The sequence below is a fragment of the Chanos chanos genome, chromosome 2 (assembly GCF_902362185.1).
Source record: "Chanos chanos chromosome 2, fChaCha1.1, whole genome shotgun sequence".
In the NCBI taxonomy this organism is placed as follows: domain Eukaryota; kingdom Metazoa; phylum Chordata; class Actinopteri; order Gonorynchiformes; family Chanidae; genus Chanos; species Chanos chanos.
In genome coordinates, this window is record NC_044496.1 from 21,094,139 (window position 1) to 21,117,462 (window position 23,324).

At 41.4% G+C, this 23,324-nt stretch overlaps 1 protein-coding gene across 1 annotated transcript in view; it reads right to left on the reverse strand.

The window, feature by feature from the left end:
- myo9aa (myosin IXAa) overlaps positions 1-23,324 on the reverse strand; it is a 60,484-nt gene that overhangs the window by 34,615 nt on the left and 2,545 nt on the right. Inside the window, exons 2-5 of the mRNA XM_030764690.1 lie at positions 4,165-4,259; positions 3,975-4,037; positions 2,550-2,649; positions 732-785 (exon numbers count right to left, since the gene is read on the reverse strand). Coding sequence (XP_030620550.1) covers positions 732-785; positions 2,550-2,649; positions 3,975-4,037; positions 4,165-4,259 — 312 coding nt within the window. The remainder of the gene's footprint in view (positions 1-731; positions 786-2,549; positions 2,650-3,974; positions 4,038-4,164; positions 4,260-23,324) is intronic.

Below are 23,324 nucleotides of genomic sequence, written 5' to 3' on the forward strand. Positions count from 1 at the left end.
TAGAGATGCTAATGTTACTTGGAGTAATTCCATTAACATTAAATGATAGCAAACAGTACATAGATTCTCTCTATGTGTGTGTTCCATGCCCCTCTTTACGTTCAGTCTACATTATATACCACCTTAGGTCAAAAGGTCAGACTGGCTGTGCACTCCACAGTAGTGGGAAGCAGTAGTGTGAGCTACAATAAAGCATTCTGACTACCATTAAGAGGGGTATGAGGAGAGAGGTATAAACACACACAGAAAGAGAGAGAGAAACAGAAAGAGAGAAGGGGTTCTATGTAGCTACTACAAGGCTATGTCAACATGTGTATATTTGCAACCAAAGAAACCCTCCCAGTGCAAATAAGAGCATGTTTGTACTGTTGCTTATCAGTCTCTCATTCAATCTCACAAAGTGTTTGCTGGTAGATAGACATCTGACCGAGATTCTCAGAGTTCACACAAGAAATGCTCGGAAAAATGAGTGACGCTTGCTTTGCAAAAGTCACGCACCCTGTGGATCAGGGGTGAGGACCAGACAAACACATTCTGGTCCATTCCACAAACTCTCACAATGACCAAATAAGACGTACAGGAAACAGACAGTGTCACACCAGAGCTAATACACACGCTGAGTGCACGGGAGTGGTTTCTGGAAGGGCAGAAACGCGTGAAGTGAGCGCTATGGAAAGGTTTTGTGAGGTAGCTAGTGATCCGTCCGTGCAGTGGCACACATAAATACTGACCGGTTCATTTTCATAGTAATTTTCCCAGAGCAGTCTGTGAGGTTTCTTTGTCATCTGGAAGTAAGGTAGATGAGGTTAGGCGACATTCAATACACATCTTACGCACGCACACACACACACACACATACAGACAAACACATGATTTTCTAGTAACACTTTCTGATTGGTATCCGAAAAGTCATGCTGTTAATGAAGGGGAAGACAAATAAAGGATTTGGCCACATGCTCAGGGCTCCTTCTATACACTTATACACACATATACATACACATACACATATACATACACACACATACACACACGTACACACATGCATGGGATAATGATATGGATCTCAGGTTTGATGACTAACGACAAGAACAGTTGAGGAAAAACATGCCCCAGCATATCTTTGCATACTATACACTGTATTCTGTCTAATTAGCATAATTTGATTTATGATATCCAAATTTTCAAAATAGCTTGCTTAAAACTCTGAGATATAAACATAACTTGGCACAGCATAGCTGGTGGGATTTTAAGCATAACTTGAGAAATGCTCTGAATTCTTGAAAAGCTCACAGGCATTCATTTGATACAGGAGGTGAGAAATAGTAACAGTATGATAGCATCGGAGAAGTATGGAAAGAATTCACACCTCCAAAACACTTTTCAAAATAGGGTTTTGGTTTCCCCAGTATGGTGGGCTATGGCATGCGTGTCTGTGGGATTGTTATTATTATTATTATTTTCACGACTGGGAGATTAAGAAAACCTTGAAGCCTTGAGCAACATTATTTTCCCCCGAGCCGAAAATTCCAGTGAGTATGTGAGAATATTTTGAGCACTGACAGCAGAGAGGGAGCATGGCAGAGTTCTTCTGAGTAAATATCTGTGAATAAAAAGAGAGCCTGTTGCATTCAGCTGAGGCCATAGACTGCCCTCTGTGTGTGCTGTGTCCTGAAAGCCTTGCCACTGACTTTCACATGCCAGTAAAGACTGAGAGTGTGTGTGTGTGTGTGAGAGTGTGTGTTTGACTAGACAAGTGGGGCTGTGAGGCTGAGCCCTGCTGCTTACCAAACTCCAGATATGTAACAGACATAAGAGTCCATTAAATGTCACTCTCCCTCCTTAACACACACACACACACACAGACATCAATACACACACAAAGGATGTTAATTCCTTGTCTGTATACACACACACACACACTGAACTGAATTGTTTGGCTTAATGTCTAACATATCCATGTACTATATACATTCTCTCTCTCAAACAGCATTCAGATTAATACAAGTGTGCTTGTGTTATGGAAATGAGGGTGTATGCTAAAAGCATAGTGCTGTTTTTTTGCTGGGGGATTAGTTTTGAAAGCGTCTCTGTAGGCAAGACCATGGGCTGGCTTAAAGGAGTGAACAATGGAATCTGTTTCCTCCGCACTCTGCTTTCCCTCCTTCCTGTTTGCTGGGTCTGAGGGAGTCTGTCTGTGGCCAGTTCAGGCCTCTCTAAGAGCAGACAACTGCGTACTGTGACACACATGCACACTCCCCACACACGTGCACCCACGCACACACACACACACACACACACACACATATGCACGCGCGCACACACACACACACACACACACACAGAGAACAGACATGCCGCTCTCTAAAAACATTACTCCTGCTCATCAGCAAACAGAATCTTTGGCAAACCCACACAAAAGTATGAAAAGGGAGTGGTTTGGTTATGATTGTTGACACTGGCCCTTTTAAACAGCTCTGCTATTCTTCAGATCTCACAATGGGACTGAATGCTGTTAGTCAGTAAGCAGTAAAGCCAGGCAAGGGGCCCACCTGATTGAGGTAATGGTACTCTTCAGGCTTTTTGAGGTGAAACGCCATCCTCTCCTCCTCACTTGCTCCTGCCAGCAGGTAGTAAAAGACATGGTAGTTCCTGGAAGACAGTTAGTCTAATATCAGATGCAGCATAACCATAAGACCGTGTGAGCTAAAACTCAAATAAATTACAGTTTAAAAAAAAAAAAAAAAAAAATCACTCAGGGAGCGAGTGTGTTGAGCCTGTCGCTGTTCTGCAATAAAATTGTGCTGTGGTCAAAGGTCACAGAGGGGCTACAGCTGGTGGGACCCCCCTCTCACAGCAGTGGGAGCCCGAAGTCAGCAATCCATCTCAATAAGAGGCCAACAGAGTAACCCACTGGGCCTCCCTATACAAGCCTAACCCCCCCCCACATCACAACACCAGCACTGTCAGCCCCACTCAGCAACAGGCTTACAGCATGCAGGCCAACCAGCCCAACACAGAGAATCACAAAGAGATTTTTCAAGAAAACACAAAGACTAGAATAAACAGGCATGCATGAACAAGTAATACAGAATGATGAGAACAAAATGAAAAATTTATAATGCAGAGCAATATTTTATTAAAAAAAAATTAAATATCTTCCAAAGTAATGAAATACGGCTTAAAGATATTTCAGATGATAAGCTTTTATAGTGACCCAGTTAATGATAATGTTACATTTCATTATGAGATGAAACTTGAGAACGTTCTCTGCATGAACAGGTGAAAACCTGTGTTGGTGAAGAAAAGACAAAAGGAAGAGAGTTTTCCAGAACTCTTGTCTTCTTATCAGAGTGGACATCACTGTCAGTTCAGATACACAATCGTAGGTTTATATAAATTCCCAGACATGTAACTTAGTCTGGGAGGATCCAACAAGTGTCGGCTCAAATTTGATACTAACGCATGACTGTTGTCCCCCCCCCCGCCCCGTCATCAAAATGAAACATACACCATTAGGAAATTACGGTCTGGCATGTGAGAATGGTTGCGTCCTTCAGAAACTCTCAGATTCGGAATGCTCCTTAAACCAGTGAGATCAGTGGTCTCCAGAATGACGGTCTGTTTGCATGGGGGTAGACCCATTTAGGTGTGACTAGATGACTGTTACATCTTTGCGCTTGACGACTGCACTAATAACAGTAAATACTGGGTGGTAAAAATCATTCCCATATGCTCTCCTAAAGACACAACGCTCCATTCACTCACTTTCCCGCCACTAAGCCAGTAACTACTGACCACTGATAACTTGTGTCTGTTTAATGATGAGGCAAGTACATAGCTCTTACACAAGCCATACAAATGTGCCATATACCTAAATATTAATCAGAGAAACGCTCTGTGACTGATATTTTTCTGACTTGCAGTGTGAAAAATTCAGAACAAAAAGGACGGTTTATATACAGAAATACTCTTACCGTTCGTTATGCTCCTGGTAGACAAGCCTTGACTTCTCCAGGAGGTATTTCTCAACATATGCTCTAAAATGAAAGTGCAAACAGTCAAAGTGTTTGCTATTCAAGTATCCCAAAGTTTGTAAATTGTTCAAAATTAGAACTAAATACAGTAATAGCATTGTGTTGAACAGTGATGTGAGGACAGGCTTACCCCCTGACTGTGCCACTCTCTTGATAGTTCACTTGGATGAACTTGCCAAAACGACTGGAGTTATTATTGTGAGCAGTCTTTGCATTTCCAAAGGCCTGAGAATAAAAGAAGAAGAAGAAAAAGGTCAGTGATGAGATTAGATATGGGAGAAGGCATGGAGCAAGGATCAGGGGTCATATATATACTATAATGGAAGTTGTTGAGTGATTTACTGGCTGTTCTCTGGAGCTGCAGACACGTTCTAGGCATAAACCAAAATAATTACAACTGCATGCGATAAGCACAACGCACAGGGCAAATGGTGTTTTTCCAAAGAGCAGGCGCAGAACAGGACTTTGTTCAGTGTACCATCAGACTATACAGTTGCTCAACCAAATTTCATCACACATAATCATAAGGGAGGGCGACATCTCAAAAGAAGAAACAAACTCATTTCAACAGAAGTACGCTCTGTGCCACTTCAGAGATAGAGGTTTTTTTTTGTCCTTCCCACTCCTATAAACATTTGAGCTATTCAGTTTCTAAATGATTGAAAGCCATCACATTCTTATGGAATGTGATAGTCTACCCTTTCACAATCTACTGTACAGCGCAACAGATAATGAGCTGCCTGCCATGTGAGCACGTTTGCGAATGGAAACACACAGAGGAAAAACATTTCCCAGTTAAACTATTTTCTGATGGCTGATTTCTTAGGGTTAAATGTTAATGTATGTTCACCTTCACTATGTTTTTCTGAGACAGATTGGTCCAAAGAGACAAACAGGAGCTTAGAGGTGAAAAAAAAAAAGTGTAAAGTTGAGGAAAAGCGCATGTGTCATAAGTGTTTTAATAGGAGTCCATTATTTCCCCACTGCCCTGTTTGTGTTGAATGCTTGCCTGAAGGAAAGTAGTTATATAGCATGTATGAACCCCACAGTTATTTGTAGCTGCACCGCAAGTAAACAAATTCCACTGTGAACCACTCTGAGCTGCCCCTGTCCGTCTGGAGAGGGGAGAGAAAACACGCTGGTTCATTCCCTGTCCTCTCAACACCCAGTCACTGAGTTAGAATGTACCGTGCCACGGATCAATCAAATGAGCCCAGACACACAGGCCAGCACATATACACCCAAAAGAAATCTAGTCTGGCACCATCAGTACACACCACCCTGTTCTGACTCATACACAGTCTGGCTAATTGGTGAGCTAAGGACACACTGCTCCACCAGAGAGGGTTGGGTCGTATCGCCACGGTACCAGCCAGCAGCCATTATCTCACACTGTCTAATACTCATGTCACACCTAGCAGGTTTTGCTAACAATATCATCATCACTGCGTGGATTTCCAAACAATACCCTAATCAGAATGACTACAGCGCACAATGAGTGTCAGGTGTCGGTCTCAAAGGAGATCTGCACATGCTTCGCATAATGTGCAACCCTGAAAACAGACCAGAGATGTTACATAGCCTTTAGATGGCACATTTATGGGATGGGATTTGAGGAATTTATTCCAAGTAGTCTCCTCCAGAATGAACTGGCCAGTCAGTTCAGCTCCAGGAAGACAGGTCAGATAAGGACAGCCAATCATGTGTCGAGGTGTCACCTCAGCACTTCCTCCAGAGTCTCGGTTCAACGCAGCATTTCCTGTCCATCCATGCAGCCGAACTCCAAGATTCCAATATTCCCCATTCAATTTGAGGGAGGCAATGTAAGGACATATTCTGCAGGCTAGACAGACAAAGGAACATTCCAGGTACTGCTTGAACTGCTTGCCATACAGCATTCCTTTTTGTTGTGGTAGGAAATTTGAGCTAAATGCAGCCTTAAAATGAACCATGATTTATGTATTGTTTAAGTACAGACAACCACCTGGAATTTGTAAAATCATCCATAGTTTAAATGGACACTTTTAGAGTGAGCAACACATGTAAGCAGTCCAACCTTGGCTCGCTCCATATCTCCAACAGTAAATCTTATTCTGCTGCTATCAGTAGAGTAGCCCTAGCAGTTGTCCAGAGTCCAAAGTGAAGCCTTGTCCCAAGGCAGCAAATGGTGAGTAAGTACGCAAACCGTTATTTACAGAAAAAGGCCGGGGTGGGATGGGGTGTGGCAGGGACAACTGCCGAGCACATGAACTGTGTGATATCAAAAGCAGCAATGTGAAGTTCATAACTTTTCCCCGACGCAGGACATGAGGGAATGTTTAGCAAACATTTTTGGAGGAGCCCCAAAGAGGCAGTGCAGTATGATGAGAGCAGTATGAGATCGCTCTAAGGGTCCCAGGGCTGTGGCGTTGAAACAATCACAGCATTACACCACTCTCACACACACACACACACACACACACACGGCACACACGTAGCGACCTGCTGTGAGCACATGCCACGTGGCCTAATTGACTTCAACAGGTAAATATTATCTCTTGGCTCGAGACCCTGGGAAGGAAAGATCTTATCAAAACAGTGCCAGTGTGCTCAGCTCCTAATCCTCACCATGTGTGTTGGTGCGGCGTGTCAGTCAGAGCAGAGCTACGGTCGTTGGCATACTCTTTCACAGCCTGGGTACAGGGCCTCGGGACACAGGTCTACATGGTCAGAGCCATACTCATCCACTCTGATCTCAGCAACACAGTCAGATGCACAGATGGCCCTAAACGGAGCAGCCCGGCAAAGACACGTCACAGCCTGTACTGTCTCACTGGGTTCAGTCTGCCTCTCCTCTCTTCAGCAATGGCCTTGAGTTCAAAGCTGCTATCGCTATGCTTTGTCATATTTTTTTCACAGCGGAATAAAGTGATACTGAAACAAAATCAAAAAAGATAAAAAGAAATATGGAAATGATCTATCTGTTCCAGTGTTGGACTGAAAATAACCACTCTGGGACTGTTTATTAAACAAAGCTTATAAAAAAAAAAAAAAAAAAAGACTATTGACTACACATTCAAGGCCAGGACAAGAGTCAAACAACTTAACTTTCAGCATAATGGTTTTATTACCCCTTTGAAAATCTGCCTCTGTCATTATGGCTTTCTGCTCTCCAGTCCTTGCATGTCTGAACTTCTGCATCCACCCTCACTCGTATAATAGGTCATGAACACTGCAGCTGAACAGTAAAAAAAATAGAAATAATAATGTCTAGAGTGCAAAGGCTATTTTACCCATTCCACTTCCTCATACATGACATTTCTATACACTGCTACTTAAAGCAGTACACTTTTTTCATATGTTAAGAGCTCACAAAACTCCAGGTAACAACAGGGCTGTCCTGAGCAGTGAATAGCGTATAATCAGATTAAGTAACAAGATTTTCTGACATATGCGGCAGCATTCCACCATAATCCCTCAGCATGGTGTTCTGTCAGAGTAACAGGTTATATTGTTGTACGTGAAGATTCATTTTCATAATTGAATAATTTCATAGTATATTAGTCATAATAGAATTAGTTTTATGCGTGTGTTTTTGTTTTTTTTCTTAATCACACTTTATAAGAAAAATGCCACATATACAGCAAGGCTTTTTTTCCTAAGCAGGTTCCTAAAAAATCTAAAGGAAATGCAAACCAACACTCCCCAGCTTTGTTGCTTTCTTGAGTGTCTGTCACTTGTCATAACGTATTAACAGGCTCAGCCAAGGTGACTTGCCTGATCATTTGCTGTACAGTTTCTGTCACATCTCAGGACATCCAGGTCAGTGAGAAGGCCTGAAGGTCTGTAAATCTGCCAAGCACTCATCACTACACTGCCAGTCTACAGACTTTAAACCCTGACTGTAACACAACCAAAAACCTACAACCTTCCAACATTACATTTTTTAACACCTAGTTGGAAACATTTGGGGATAAAAAACTAGAAATGTGTTTTATGCTGGGTAGAGAATTATGCCATCTGTCTTTTCATAATAAAGAAAATAAGTCAAGTTTATGGAAATAGGAATCGTATGGCTCGCCTAAAACACATCCTTTGCCAGACATAATTCATCATCCTTCACCAGACTTGATTTATCGGGTCCCAAAGTCCAGAGCCACATAATAGAAGCAAAGAGTGACAAACAGTCTTCTTAAGCACGCTTTGCCTGGTGAAGTACAGGCCTTCTATGTGAAACAGTATGAGAACAGCTCTGTTCACAGCACATGTATGACAATGAGTACTCAGAAAGAGCTTGACTCTCACAGGCCTGGCTGCAACATGGAAAAGAGGCTTTGTAGCGATGAGAGCATATGCACAGAGTAGACAGCTTCAGATGCAAGCAAAGCACAAACTGCATCCATGTCTGCCACGTAATTAAACAAATAAACAAAAAAAAAAAGGCTTCCAGCTTAGCTACAACCTCTGGATGCAATTAAAATCTCCACCCAACGTAAAATGCTACACATCTGACACTGGCCAGCACTAACTATTTATGTGAAGCTTTTTGCACGCAAATGCATCTATGACCAAATTAGTCATATGCTCACACTGACCAGATGGGTAGGAAACTATGGCTTGAAACTATTTATGATCTGCATGTTATTCAAAAGAACAGAAATACTCCATTATACCATCACTGAGCAAATCAAAGGAGTTTGCATGTTCTCCCCGTGTCTGTGTGGCTTTCCTCCGGTAGCTCCGGTTTCCTCCCACAGTCCGAAGACATGCAGGTTAGGTGAATTGGAGACACTAAATTGCCCCTAGGTATGAATGTGTGTGTGAGTGTGTTTGTCTGTGTGTCTGCCCTGCGATGGACTGGCGACCTGTCCAGGGTGTTTCCCCGTCTTTCGCCCTATGAGTGCTGGGATAGGCTCCAACCCCCCCCCGCGACCCTAATCAGGACAAGCGGCTTAGATAGTGAGTGAGTGAGTGAGCAAATCAAATGGCCAAAGGCGAACAATCAAACGCTTCAGTGAGTGAACACAGAACCCCATTGTCTAATTATCTCAGTTCTGAGCATTAGGTCTGATGAGGTAAGAGCTGTATGGCCAGTTCCCAAAAACTCTATCACTCACAGTCCTGGATCTCAAATATGAGAGAAGTAAAAATAAACCCAGGATATAACTTTACCCATGTGTAATATACAGCAATGCTACAAGTCAGCACGTACATCATTACTCAACAAAAGAAAAGTAACTGATACTTCAATCTACATGTGATTCTAATCAGGAGTAATGTCACCTTTGGTTTTGAATGTGTGAAAAAGAAAGAAATACTAGGACCGGGAGAGGCAGTACAGATTTGTGCTTGAGGGCACTTGCTTGAAGACTGTATCAGTCAAGTTCTAACTATAGCTGTTAGCAGTGGTACCTCCATACGATTAGTCATGGATCTGATATGAAAGTCCATCTTCATGAAACTAATGGACAGGGTCCTTTATTCACAAAACGGATATCAGAGGCATCTTTCATTTAATATAAGCCTTTAGGTATTAAGCAGACAGAGTGGAAAACAGGGACATTCCATTACATGTGGCCTTCAGAAGAGAGAGCATAAGCATCCAAGATGATGAAAGAAAACTAGCAGAAAGGAATAAACAGTTAAATACTGAGGTTTGATGAGTTTTGATTATGTTTTGAGCTTCTCGTGTGGAATAGGATTTGCAGAATCCAAAGATCCAGGCCAGTGAAAGGTTCTAGTGGAGGTCAAATTTCAGACATTACATACAACAACCTTGTCACCAAGCCCGCATTCACAAGCCCACATATGATGACACGTTCCACCACGGCAACAAAGTGTTCAGTGCTTTACACTGTGTGTGTGTGTGTGTGTGTGTGTGTGTGTGTGGCGGAAATCAGCCTGTGAAAACAGAGAGGACCAGGCAATGTTAGGCCTCCATACAGAAGGACAGTGTGCAGTGTGGTGCATCAATTACAATTACAATTTTATTTCCTTTGGCAGACACTCCCATCCAGAGTGACTTGAAAGAAATGCATTCAAATCGAGTGGGATCACTGAACATGATAGCATTACAGAAGTTTTCCTCTTCCTTTGTAAGATGAGATAAACGCCACAAACCATCTCTTATCTGCACTAATTTCATTCAGTGAATGTTTTAAGGATGGAGTGCTTTCTTTCGTTTGTGAATCACTCCTGGGACGTGCTCAGTCTCCACTGATCTTTAGTCAAGCATGTCATTCTCCAGTGCCCATGCATACTTTCTATTCCTCACCCTGCCTCTTAGTCATTCTCTTACTAAGTGATATTCACTGAATTACACATACTCACTCATTCACATGCACGAACCCACACACACAAACACACACACCACCCACACCCATACACACACAAACACACTTCCTTCAAATTTCACTTTCTATTACAAGCTCTAAACATGTTGCACAATTACATTACCCTTTCCTGCTATGAGGCTGGAGGTAGGATTCCATACCAAGGTTTCACTGAGCTGATCTTATGACTACAGTGTAAAATCCTACCATGCAGCCAGTCATAACCACCATGGTCAACAGCTTGGGATGCCGCACAATTACAGCTGTTGACTTCAGCACTTCACATCTTTGGTCAAAATTCAACTTTTTAAACAGTCTATGAAAATTGTAGAAGCAATCTATGTCGCCTTCAGGGGAAGAATGTAAAGACATCTCTCTCACACTTTCTTGAAAATATATCTTTACATTTAAACAAGTCTACTCCATAATCCTTGCCTGTGGCAAGGAGAATCAATCTTGTAAGCCCAAGTCAGTCAACTAAGGAATGTAATTAATAAATCTTGTACAAAAAAAAAAAAAAAAAAAAAGAGGTGCACTGGTGTTCTCTAAAATGAACAAAGAGCTCATTACATGTCTACTGCAGACATTTTGACATCCATCATATCTACAGCTATTTTTCATCTCTTCTACAGCAAAGATATCCACAAATACCATACGCCATGTATGCAAGTTCTCAATACTAAGCTTAGGCCTACATAGTTTGATTTGTGAAAAGGGGGACCATTCAGAGCCACCCTTTCTTGAAATATCTATCTCACCTCAGGCTTGTGATTCATTACAAGTTGAAATGCTTAATGCAGAAAAAGCTGAGGTTGCAAGGAAAAAATCCTTTCAAAGCAGGGAAAAGGGAAGATCTGACTGACGTTTAATTGAAGGTTCACCTTCAATCATTTGTGAAGTTCTTCCAGAAGGGCTAAATTCCCTGCGAGTCTTTCTTGTTGAACAGAGTGCATGTTTACCATTCTTCTTGTACATTCACTGAGATGATGCTTTACGGGGGTGTAGAACATAAAGAATCTAAAATTAGATCTGCTGATGGCTGGGTTGGGCTGTGTGGTCACCAGCAGTGCTGCTGCAAGGCACAGTGTCAACTGAGCAGTCAGGAGAGAGGTGCAGAACAATCCCTCAATCAGCATCCTCCAGTTCCACCCAACAAAACCAGAAAGTGCTGATCCACTTGTGCTGCATTTTACTGAACTGTGCAAGCTGCAAAGCACGACTCCCTGTGTCCCTGTGTCGCTTCCACTACTGACATTTAGTGTTCTCAGTCAGAGTAAGGCCTGAGTTAAACTGTCATCTAAAACACACACACACACACACACACACACACATATAAATATATATATAAGTCCTGTGGTATAACATCTACACAGTATACTATACTGACTCCAACACTGCCCAATCATTTCAAGAAGGCATCATTACTTCTACTCTCATTCAGGCATGTGATGAGGGGAAAAAAAGTCACAAAACCAGAATTAGATACCCTTTAAGCTGTAAGACTGAACTTTTGACTCGTGTTATGTAAGACTGTTTGGTTTGTTAAGTGAGAGAAGGGAGCTTTTCATGAGTACTGTCCATCACGCACAAATGATCTCCTTTAACTTAAACATCCTCTTTTGATCCAATGTGACCGTCAACCAAAAAAAAGAAATAATGATAAATGCAGAGAGACATGAATTATGTACAAAAATGCGCGTTACACAGACTCCATTTTTTTGTGTTTTTGGTCATAGAGTCCCAGTGCATTCCTTTGCAAACAAAGGCATAGTGTTTCCTCAAGGCAGTGTAAGTGGAGCAAGCTTTAGGGCTACTATTGGCTCCAGAAGTCAGAAGAAAACCTGTTTTTCAGAGTACACTGCTAAGGGAGTTGGATCGAATGATATTTCCACGAAATGGCAGATGTTAGCTTTGCTTATTAGGAACAATGGGTAGAATACAATCCAAAGGGAAGAAAATAAAATTTGTTTTGAGTACCTCTTGGTGTGCTAAATGACGTTATTTAAATGATTCACAAAGAATGAGCTGTTTGCCGAGCATAAGCGACGACACAAAAAACAAATAAAATAAGAAATTCTATGAGTCAAATGCACACTGTATAAAAAGCACATTTTAGGTTGATATTGTTGCTAATACAACTTATCTGTGAATGAGAATGGGGTCATAGCACAAATGCTTCAAGGTTCACATCTGAGAGGTTTTTAGACTTTTATCATCTTTATAATTCTGTCTCTTTTCTCTGGCCTTCTCTCTGTCGATATCCTTCCCTTTCAATCTCTATTACAACCACATACAAGTCACTTTAGTATTCCAAGCCAGAGGGATGGTCACAGCATTATGAAACCGCACTCCGCTAATGGACCAATATTCCATTCTTTATTGACAGCACATTCTGAAACAGCTGCACGTAATGCTGGCTTCATAAAACCAATATCAAACACCACAAAACTCACATCATTTCAGCTCACATGGAGCACTGATTAAGTTCGGCGATTGGTCACTAACTGCTACCTGACCTTAAAAAAAAAAAAAAAAAATCAAGTAAGAATGATAAATGAGAAAGTCTACTCATGTAATGCTTTAAACACTGGCCTATGCAGCAGTCCTGATTTAGTCTCCCCCTACGAGATACCAGAGCTGCGCAGCTGCCGGGCAGCTGTTGCATCAGAGCAGTCCAGTCTAAGATGAGTTGAGTTTGAGGGAAACCTGCATACTCTGTGCCCACTCATGCATGGAGGTTACCTCAACACAGTAGCCACCATGCACTCCAGAAGGAAGCGAAACTCCAGATCCAGTAGCTGTATTCATACAGAAGGAGTCATAAAGAGCAGTGAAGAATGAAGCCCATTTAGATGAATCATTGATCCAAAACCAAGCAGAGGCCTCTCCCTACTGCTAACAAGCATAGCAGCATTCACACTGTGATCTGGCCATTCCTTCCAGTCACCCACCAGCCTGACCAACCCACAGAGAACAAAAGCTCATTGTGTAGCTTTATGACCCTATCTAACCAACACTATTCTTCTTCAAGCTGCGCATCAGATAACAACCTTCTGAAAATTGAAAATTATGTGAACTGGAATAATGTTGTATGAAACTACATTTCATTTAGATGCTTCTTAAATCTATGCGACACTCTGAGTAAAAATGAGCCAGAGAACTTTCCACAAGGGCTTTCATTAATAAAAAAGGTTCCCTATTTTACATGGCAAAATCAGTTGAGATCATCAGTTCATACATAAGGCGAACCATCACAAAGAATCAACTAGAATCAATATTCCAGACCATTTTTTTTCCCCATAAAAAATGGTGAGGTAGTTTGTGCTTTAGCATATAGGTCAACACAGGAACAACTCAGAGTCACAGGGCATTCTTGTGACTGAGTCCACAGTATGTTAGATTTCTGCTGTCGTTTATTGCTGCACACATGGGGGACATAACCTTGCCCCTGGTAAGAATCGCACTTTTCCACATGCTGCACTCTGTTCTTATTGATTACAATGCTGGCCAACAGTGAGCAGCAATCCATGCTCACACACTGTTGCACATGATGATCTGTGGTAGGTACTGAAATGGTACGACAAAAACTTAGATGTTATCTGCACTGGTTTTCGTGAAAAACATCTTACAGCTTGTCTTTACACAGTCAAATAGTTTCAGAATGACGTAGAGAAACTGCCTTGTTCAAAATGAAAATGAAAACAGTAAGACTAAACAGTCCAGTCCTCTTCCCGTCCAGTCTTAGACCACCAAACTGCTGCATCACCAAACCCTCAATTTCAGAATCACTCTGAAACATTTCCATAAAAACTTGCAGGCTCCTAAGCTTTTGATGCTAGGAGGTGTGTGTGTGTGTGTCTGGGTGTGAGTATGTATGTATTCGTGTGTGTGCGGGAATATGTATGTATGTGTCTGTGTGTGTGTGTGTGTGTGTGTGTGTGTGTATGTGTGTGCGCGTGTACGCATGTGCACGTGTGGTTGAAGCTCTGCTACAGTCTTGGAGAAGCACTGTCTAAGAGCAGGGTGTGAGGCTGGCAGAGAGCCAGAGTAGGCCTAATCCCACTGAACCCATCACACACTGCACAGCTCTTTGTTTCAACCTCTGGCAGCCGCAACTCCACGTAGACTATGACACTGTTGCAAGAGGGGGTAGGGGAGGCTGGCAGCTGACAGTGGCTAATCAGTTTACAGCTTAGTGGCTCTTCTGAATCATGTGGAGGGTGCCCGATGATGTCACAGGAGCAGGAAATCAGAGAGGTTAAAGGTCATGATGATGATGGAAGAGACCTATTCCACAATCTCACTTCACACAACAAGACACAGTATCATGGGTAACTGGCATGCAATGCGACATTTTTCTTCTGCTTAGCATTAGAGCGTGGAGGAATTCTTGTCAGACAGGTTTTTCACGATTCTTTTACAGTCAGTAGCTCAATCTCATTACGGCCACACAGTATCTCAGTACACTGGGATAAATTAGTGTTGAACGGTCAATGTTTGGCATAAACTAAGTAAATGTGTTCTGTGATCTCTGGACAAACAAAGAAATCCCCACATGAACAAGAGCTTTGTCAATACAAGCCGCCAAACTGTAGCAGGCTTTGTCAATCATGGTTATGCTTAAAACTGACAAAGCAACTTTCTTTGTTACTTGAAGAGACATATCAGATTACATATAGCCATCAACAGTAACAGTCAAAGACTGGATAAAATTCTGAACAGTTGAAGAAAGTCAGGAATCACATGGTCTACCAGCGATAGAAATTTCCTTTACTAAGAGTAACTACACATATACTGGACTATCTCAGAATTGTCATTTTCTCTAGCAGCTGGAAAACAACATTCCACTCCCACCTTGTTTGGGTGTGTTTGTGAAACTGTTTACTATGTCCGTCTGGGTGTCAACATATGTATTAAAATGTACGGCACAAATTGCTCATCTATTAGTCAGCAGCAGCACATGGTAGTCTCAGTCTGAGAGCAGGCAGAAATAACTCTTTGTCAGATAGAGAGCCAGCCATTCTGAACCAGTGGGCCACTCTGAGAAGCCCTGTCAACGGAGCCACCGAGGGTCTGCACGGCTCCCAAGTGAAGGCAGGAAGAGGAAGGAGAGGCCAGACATGGGCGGAAGCTGAGGAAATGCAGGCGGCGGGGAGAGGAGCTTCCCAGTCCCAGCCTGGAATGTAGGACAGCCCCAAAACGAGAGCAAGGGAGGAAAACACACTTCAAAATATGGAGGTTTCCCAGCTTACTCTCTGTTCAGTACAGATGAGAGTTATCAAAGCAAGGACACAGAACAGGGGAGGATGCAATGTTCAGAGATCTTTAAGAATACTTTTTTTGTGGATCAAAAAACAACTGTTGAGGACAGTTTAATGACTAGACCCAAAAGCTTTTATCTGAGAACAGTTGATTAAGAACATTTTATTTGATGAAGCCCATTAGTAGCATTGTCTCAAATACGTTCAGATTAGCTTTTCAATTTTGTTTTTCATTTGACACAGCACTACAAGACAAAACTAACATCTCCATGTTCATGCAGCCAAGATTTGGATCTGCGCAGAGAAACAGAACCTCTCCTGTAGGACTGGGCAAAGGCAGAGGAACGACTCTGGACGAACTGAGAGCCAAAAGAGGTTCTTGACCAACAACAGTAACACAAGCCCTCCTTATTACATGTATTTGATGGGTCTGGAGTCTTCCTAAAGAAACAGAGTGATGCTATTGATAATTATTATTGTAGATCAGGCCATGTTGATTAGAGCAGAGTAGGCCTCTCTTTTCCCACAGTCACGTTAGCAGGAATCCTGACAAAGCAAACGCTAAGGTCTCTCTCATGCACCATGGGGCCTGGATGGTGTTACAGACAGACAGAGACACTGTGGAGCATACAGAGCTGGCAGAATGCTGGGATGAGTAACAGCCCTTCTCAAAAAGACACAGTCCCTGAAATGGAGAGAATATGATCTTATGATTTGAAGGGATTGTAGAGATTTGTCTCCAGTGTTGAGACATGAGGGATTTCTGATTAAATATAACAGTACAAAAATAACAACTTGATAATGTTGCAGTGAAGTGATTCAAACTGGGACTACATCTAAGTGAAGAAATTCCCCCGAACTGAAATTCTTGGCATTTGTGAGAATTCATTGAAATCATTTCCGTAGATGGAAATGTCTCACTCACATTTCATTAACAGTGGTGACCACAGGACTACAGCAGTGTTTATGGGGAAGCAGAGTGGGAGAGTCAGTGGGGCAGAGTTCATCTCCCATGTGTTCTTTCTCCTCATGCTCTGCTACTGGTCTCTCAGCCCATGGGTAAGGCCGGTTATGCTGTCAGTCCACTGTAGGCAGCTAGTCCTTTCATACAAACACACACAGACACACAGATGCAGATACAGACGCAGATACAGACACAGACACAGATGCGGTTACAGGAGCAGACACAGACGTAGACGTAGACGAAGACACAGACGCAGACGCAGACACAGATGCAGACGCGGGCACAGACACAGACACACGCACATACGCATGCATGAATGCACACACAAGCTCATATCAGTCCCTTTGTGTATTTGGTAAGTTCGTGTACAAAAGCATATCTCCATGCCAAACATCTGTATAGTGTTCATTCCTAAATTCAAAGAACGTAATGCCTTTTCATGGTTCATAACAACTTGTGAAACCACATGACTCTGCCTTATCAGCTATAGTCTAATGTTTTCAATGAGACTTCAACTATGATACAGAATTGTGCATGTCACATGTTCCCATTTTGATAAGTAGTGTATTTGCTTTATCACGCTAAGCTTCAGGGGGTGGATGAGAAAACCAGCTGGATCATGGCCATCTAGGTAGGCTATCTCTCCTGTCTGCAGGAGCTTACTTACTTTCCTCTTTTCTTCAACAGCTCAGTACAGTTTACTTTGGAACAAATCCCATCCATAATCCAGCCTCACTATTCACCAGGCACAACCCTGTTCTCCACTCACAGCCTACATTCCTGTGAAGTGGGTAGCTGTTAGTCCTTTGGCAACTCATCTAGATAGCTCTTACAATGTATCCTGTGGAGAAATAGCAGGTTTGACGCAAACAGAGCTTTGCAAAGGATTTTATTGGCAAAATGTAACATCTCCCTATGTGCGATGTGTAGTTCTTTGTTAAAGCTCCTGTTGCATGCTGGGAAAGTGAGAGAACAGGTGGTCATAGCAGCAGCACACCCTGCACAAGTCACATGAGCAGAATTAGCTGGCTAAAGGCAGGGCCACTGACTTCAGGAAAAGACACCACCTGTGGCAGTGAGAAAGGAGGCCAATCTGATTAGCTCACTTTACAACCCCTGACTGACTGTTTATTGCATTTATTGACGGTGTATCTAAACACACAGATACGAAGCCATAGGCTCATGGAAGATCCAAGGACAAAACCTTGATGCATTTATTATTTTAAGCAGTACTTCACTTGATCCGGACACCACCTTTCTGCTGATATCACCAACCCACAAAATAACTTTCAAAACAAAATAGCAATGGTTTATCAGGACCCGAAAGACATGAGCACAACCGAAACAATTAGCTCAAAAGTCAAGTTTTGAAACAGCATAAATAAACTTAAAATTTACATATATGCCCACAAATTTTTATACATACATACATACATACATACATACATACATACATACATATATATATATATATATATATATATATATATATATATATATATATATATATATATATATATATACATACATACATACATATATATACATACATATATATATATATATATATATATATATATATATATATATATATATATATATATATATATATATATATATATATATATATATATATGTAATGTCCACATCACAATATCACATTAAGAATGTTTTTTACACCAGCACTCCTCACAGCAAATAGTAAACAGTTCTGTTTCAGACACTGAAAATATAGCTTTAAAAGTTACTCAGGGCAGAAGGAGTACCCAGACGCTCAAGACACCACAACAACATCTCTTCTAAGCGATTGTTGTGGACAGTTCAAAAGTCATTTACTATACCACAGGCGACATTCCACAGTGACACATGCTTTATTCTTAGCACAGTGGTGACACTGGGCTACTTCCAGGCTGAGCATCATTATGCAGTTCAAAGAGCCAAATGCCAAAGTTACACATCCTGACTTTGGACAGGAGCGACAGGCTATAGCAGCATATCTGCAAAGTTTCACAATAGCAGTTCTGTAAGTTTTAATATATTGTCGCTTAATATATTGTTTGTGTCTGCTCACTGGAAACATTTAGTAAGATCTTTAAACAATAAAAGAACTGCTCTTGTTTGTCAATGTCAAACCAAGAACAATAATCTTAGTAACGCTGCAGTCGCAATTACTCTAATGAATCCAATTTAGCATAGCCTTTGTCTGTGTCCTGAGTCTCTTCAAGAGGAGACACAGAGTGGAAAAGAGCAATGCACCAATGCCAAGCCTTCAGCTGTAAACTGAGCTGCCATGAGTGAGCAGAAAGTAAACATGTAACCCATATGCTCAAGGGACACTGCAAATCTCTGCACTAAGAAAAAATTACGTGATTTACTGAATTAGCTGAGAATAACAAGGCCCACTGATGAATCAGTCTGTCAATTCTCTTCATTTATTATGTTCTGTTAGCATGTAAAGATGGGCTGAAATGGGGTGTGAGGGGGTGCGTATTTGATATAGATGTGGCCAGATGGGTGAGTGAGCACAGCACTGGGGCACATCCTCAGCCGTAAGGTCAGGGACCAGCTCCAGGCCATAGGGAAGAGCAGAAACACCATCTGGGGTCACTATCATGTCCCAAACAATGAGCCTAATAGTCCTGCCAAGAACAAGTACATTGTCTGGAAGTGGAAGAGAGGAGTATCTAGGGCCGACTAAAAGGCTGCGTGAAGGGTTTGCTCTCACACCAGAGGTCTTCAGAACAAATTACAAATTACTTTTAGTATTTCATAGGTTAAATAGCTGAAACAATGCCATTTCTTGTTAATGGTTGTAAATGTCTTTTCTTGCAATATATTTGAGTAAAGAACAGCTTTACAGCTAAGCCTCAGCTCTAAAGATGAGTTCCACTCAAAGAAAAAAAAATCAACTGTTGGTAGATATAACTGCCTTTCCTTTAAACAATTCACCCTAGAGAATTTCCATCACACTGATATCTTGTACAAGATGTGGTACTATGAGAGACAGGTCTTTCCATGACACCTCAAAAGCAAAATAGAGCAGGCATGAGGCTACATCTACCATGGGGTCTTTGTCAGGAGCAGGAACGGCATGTTCCAGAGACTCCCTTCTGTTAGTACTGTACCACCATTCATTACTACACACAGTGTCTGTGGTTCTGATTGTGCCTGGCTCACAACACCACAGAAGATAAGGCATTCCTGTACCATAAGACAAGGACTTGATACAGCAAGTCTGTACATACACACACAGACCCTCTTCCAGAAGCTGAGAGCATACAATTAATAACTATCGATTTGGAGGAAAAATTAAAGAATGGACAGAAGTATACATGCAGCAGCTTCAGTAAAATACATCCATTCATAATGTCACAATACTTACAAATTAACTATACAGTATATATATATATATATATATATATATATATATATATATATATATATATATATATATATATATATATATATATATATATGTAGGTAATTTGTGTGTGTGTGTGTGTATATATTTGTGTGTATGTGCGCACACACACACAAATACACACACACACACACACACACACACACACACATACACACACACATACACACACACATACACACACACACACACACTGCAACTAATTAGCTGCAAGCATCATCATTTCAGAAGACATGCAAACCAAGCCTAAGACAAAGCACAACTCTGTCAGAATGTTTTCTGGCCTGAGAATCATGGCACAAACATCCTCTTCAGCTCTAGGATACAATCCTCAGTATATAAACTGAAACAAGGAAATGAATGCTCTTTTGATAGAATTAATGTATGAATCACAAAGGGAGATCTACATGGATCACCGAAAGGTTGACAATGTGAACGTTTGAGAAAATGTGGTGATGAAATCCACCACAGAGTGAGGAGCTGACCATGCCTGGAGTTTGAGTGAAACCACACTCAGAGGAGGTATGCAAGCTCCCCGGGAATGCAGCCTGGCTTGGCCAAAGAGGACAAATGAAACAGTCCAGTTCAGATAATGAGGAGGCCAGCTTGCCACAGTCATTCTAATGAGTCTTGTGTGTAAACAGCATAGCGAGCTGGGATAAACAGTCCTACAGAAGAGGTGGAGTAACATCCTGACAGGATGGATGAAACTACTGTAAAAACATACTATATATTCATCAGCTACAGTATATACACTGGATGCACCAAAAGGTGACTTTGAACTTCATCCATAGTTTGGAAAAAAAGTGACAGTCTTTATAGCTTTTAGGCTTATAGGGCAACAAAAAGAACACACATTCTCATTTCTTATGCTGAGGTCTGATCAAAGCTGATCAAAGATCAAAGTCTGATCATTTCCTTGTAAGTGTTTTGCCCAGGGTTCTTCTGAAGGAATTCAGTTTATCTCTCAGTTTTAACAATCATATCCTCCTTCTGACGTCATGGAGAAATATTTCCATACATAAATATTAAGAATGAGGAAAAGCCTGATTTTCAATCAGAATGACTGACCTTGAAACTACTGATTTAGATCTCTGTAGAAAACAAGTAGCCTAATAGTCACAGGAACATCCAAAAAAAAAAAAACATTTTACAGTATCTGTGAACTTCTGTTAGGTATAATATTCGTAATAATCTATGCCTGATCTTCAGCAACTACATTTACGATTTTCAGCATCGTTACAGCCTGGTGATTTCATAATGCCGTTAAAGTACAGTGACACCATAACTCTCTCATGTTAGATGAAAAACCACTGTATGCAATCACCCTAGTCATTCCAGGTGTTTACACATCTGTGGTTTGTTGCATGCTCACAATAAAACGAGCAAAAATGCTGACATAGCGAGTCTCTGTCAGCATCACTAACTTTACTCACAGAAAACTAAACTGTAGCCTATGTCAGATAATGCTTGAGAAGCTTTGGCCTCAATCAATTCCAATCCATCTCTGCCAGAAGAATGAAAACACCACTTTCCATGTACACTAAATCCCCCAATCTATGCTGACCCACCCAGTACAGGCAGTAATTCACAATAATCCTGCTAGCGCATTAGGACTAATGACAGTAGGTATTAAAGATTCATTACAGGATGTGGAGGCTGTAAGAGTTTGGTGAGCAGTGATGAGGGTGAAGAGGAGAGACCTGGGCTGACCGTGGAATGTTTCTGCCGGCCAAACACAAACTAAGCCTGAGTAAAGACTGCAAGCAACCGGAGTCCCCACAGAACGCTTTGTCACATAGCTCACTGCACACACTGCCACAAAAAATACTAAAACTCTTCAGAAGACCACACCATTAGAGGCAAAGCTTCATTTGATTGTAGGCAGCACATGTCCTTATAAGAGCATGTGCACTATGGTATTCAGCTCTGGTATGAAGCACGAGATGACTGTTATGTCTTTCACAATAATCTGCCATCTGCGGAGTTAAACTAGCAAAATTTCAATAAAAAACAAAAAACAAAAAAAGACAAAAAAAAGAGAAAAGGATACAAATGAATTTTCAGATACAGGAAAACTTTCACCACCAAATCCCTTAGATTGCCTACAAGATGGTATGTATATATTATAGCGAACAAAAAAACAAAACAATAGCATGGCTAGATGTGTAAGAACAAAACGATAGCACAGTTAGATGTGTAAGGACAACACACTGCCATCTACAAGTCAGCTTGCATTTTCATGATGTCTTAGTGATAATATGAAGTAATAATTCTACACACACACACACACACACACACACACTTATACAATAAAAAACAACAAGTGCCAGTAACTCAGAGATACTACTCTATAGGTCTAAATACAAGTACAGGAGGAAGGGGGATGAAAGTTGAATGGATAAGCTTCAGCAGCGCTTGTTACTCATAACCATGACTCACTCAGGCACAAGACAGATCCCCTCACTATCAAAGCTGCTGAACTGGCAGGGGGCCAGCGGTGAAGAGTCTTTGCCAGTGATATTCTCAATCATCAATCAACATACATTCAGACCGCTGCCTGGTGTTAGCTTTGCGACTGACGACAGAATTCAAATGTCCGCCCTGTCGGTTTAACTGACTAACCTTGGCCAGAATTTACAACATGAAACTCAAGATTGCTAACGGCAAGAGATCCCAGCTGGTGCTGCTGCATTCATTCCAAAATGGGTTATTCCCTTTTCAACACATTGGGCTGTGTATGCTTTGTGATCACACATGCTCCATGATGTTACTCTAATGGCAGGGTCACAAAGAAATGCAAAGCACATGCTTTAAAAAAAAAAAAAAAAAAATCCTCAATTTGTCATTTATAACACTTGTGCAGAAGGCAATCCAACACAGCTGTTGTGGACTGATGTCTTTCAGTGTGAGAGTATTACTCTACTGGTTTACTATATGTCATAAATGGACATAGACTGTATTGGGAAAGTCAACTAGCAAGCCCTCTACAGAGAAGAAAAACACCTCAACAGAAAGAAAGAAAACATCATAATAACAAATAATTACGTAGATGACAAATATACCTTCTCTCTCCTCCACTTAAATGTTCTAAATAAGTAACAACCACACTGTACTTTTGACAGTCCTACACACCGGCCTGCATTCCTGATATAGCACTGGAAACTGTGAACTTTGGCAGAGCAGTAACAGGGAGGAGTGACAAGTATGTCACCTGTGAGGCCTCCAATTCACTTCCTCTCTGACACACAGCAGTGGAGGACTGTTTAGCCAGTACTGCTGCCGTAACCAGCCTCTGTGCTACACCACTCCGCGGCCAACATTAATCAGTAA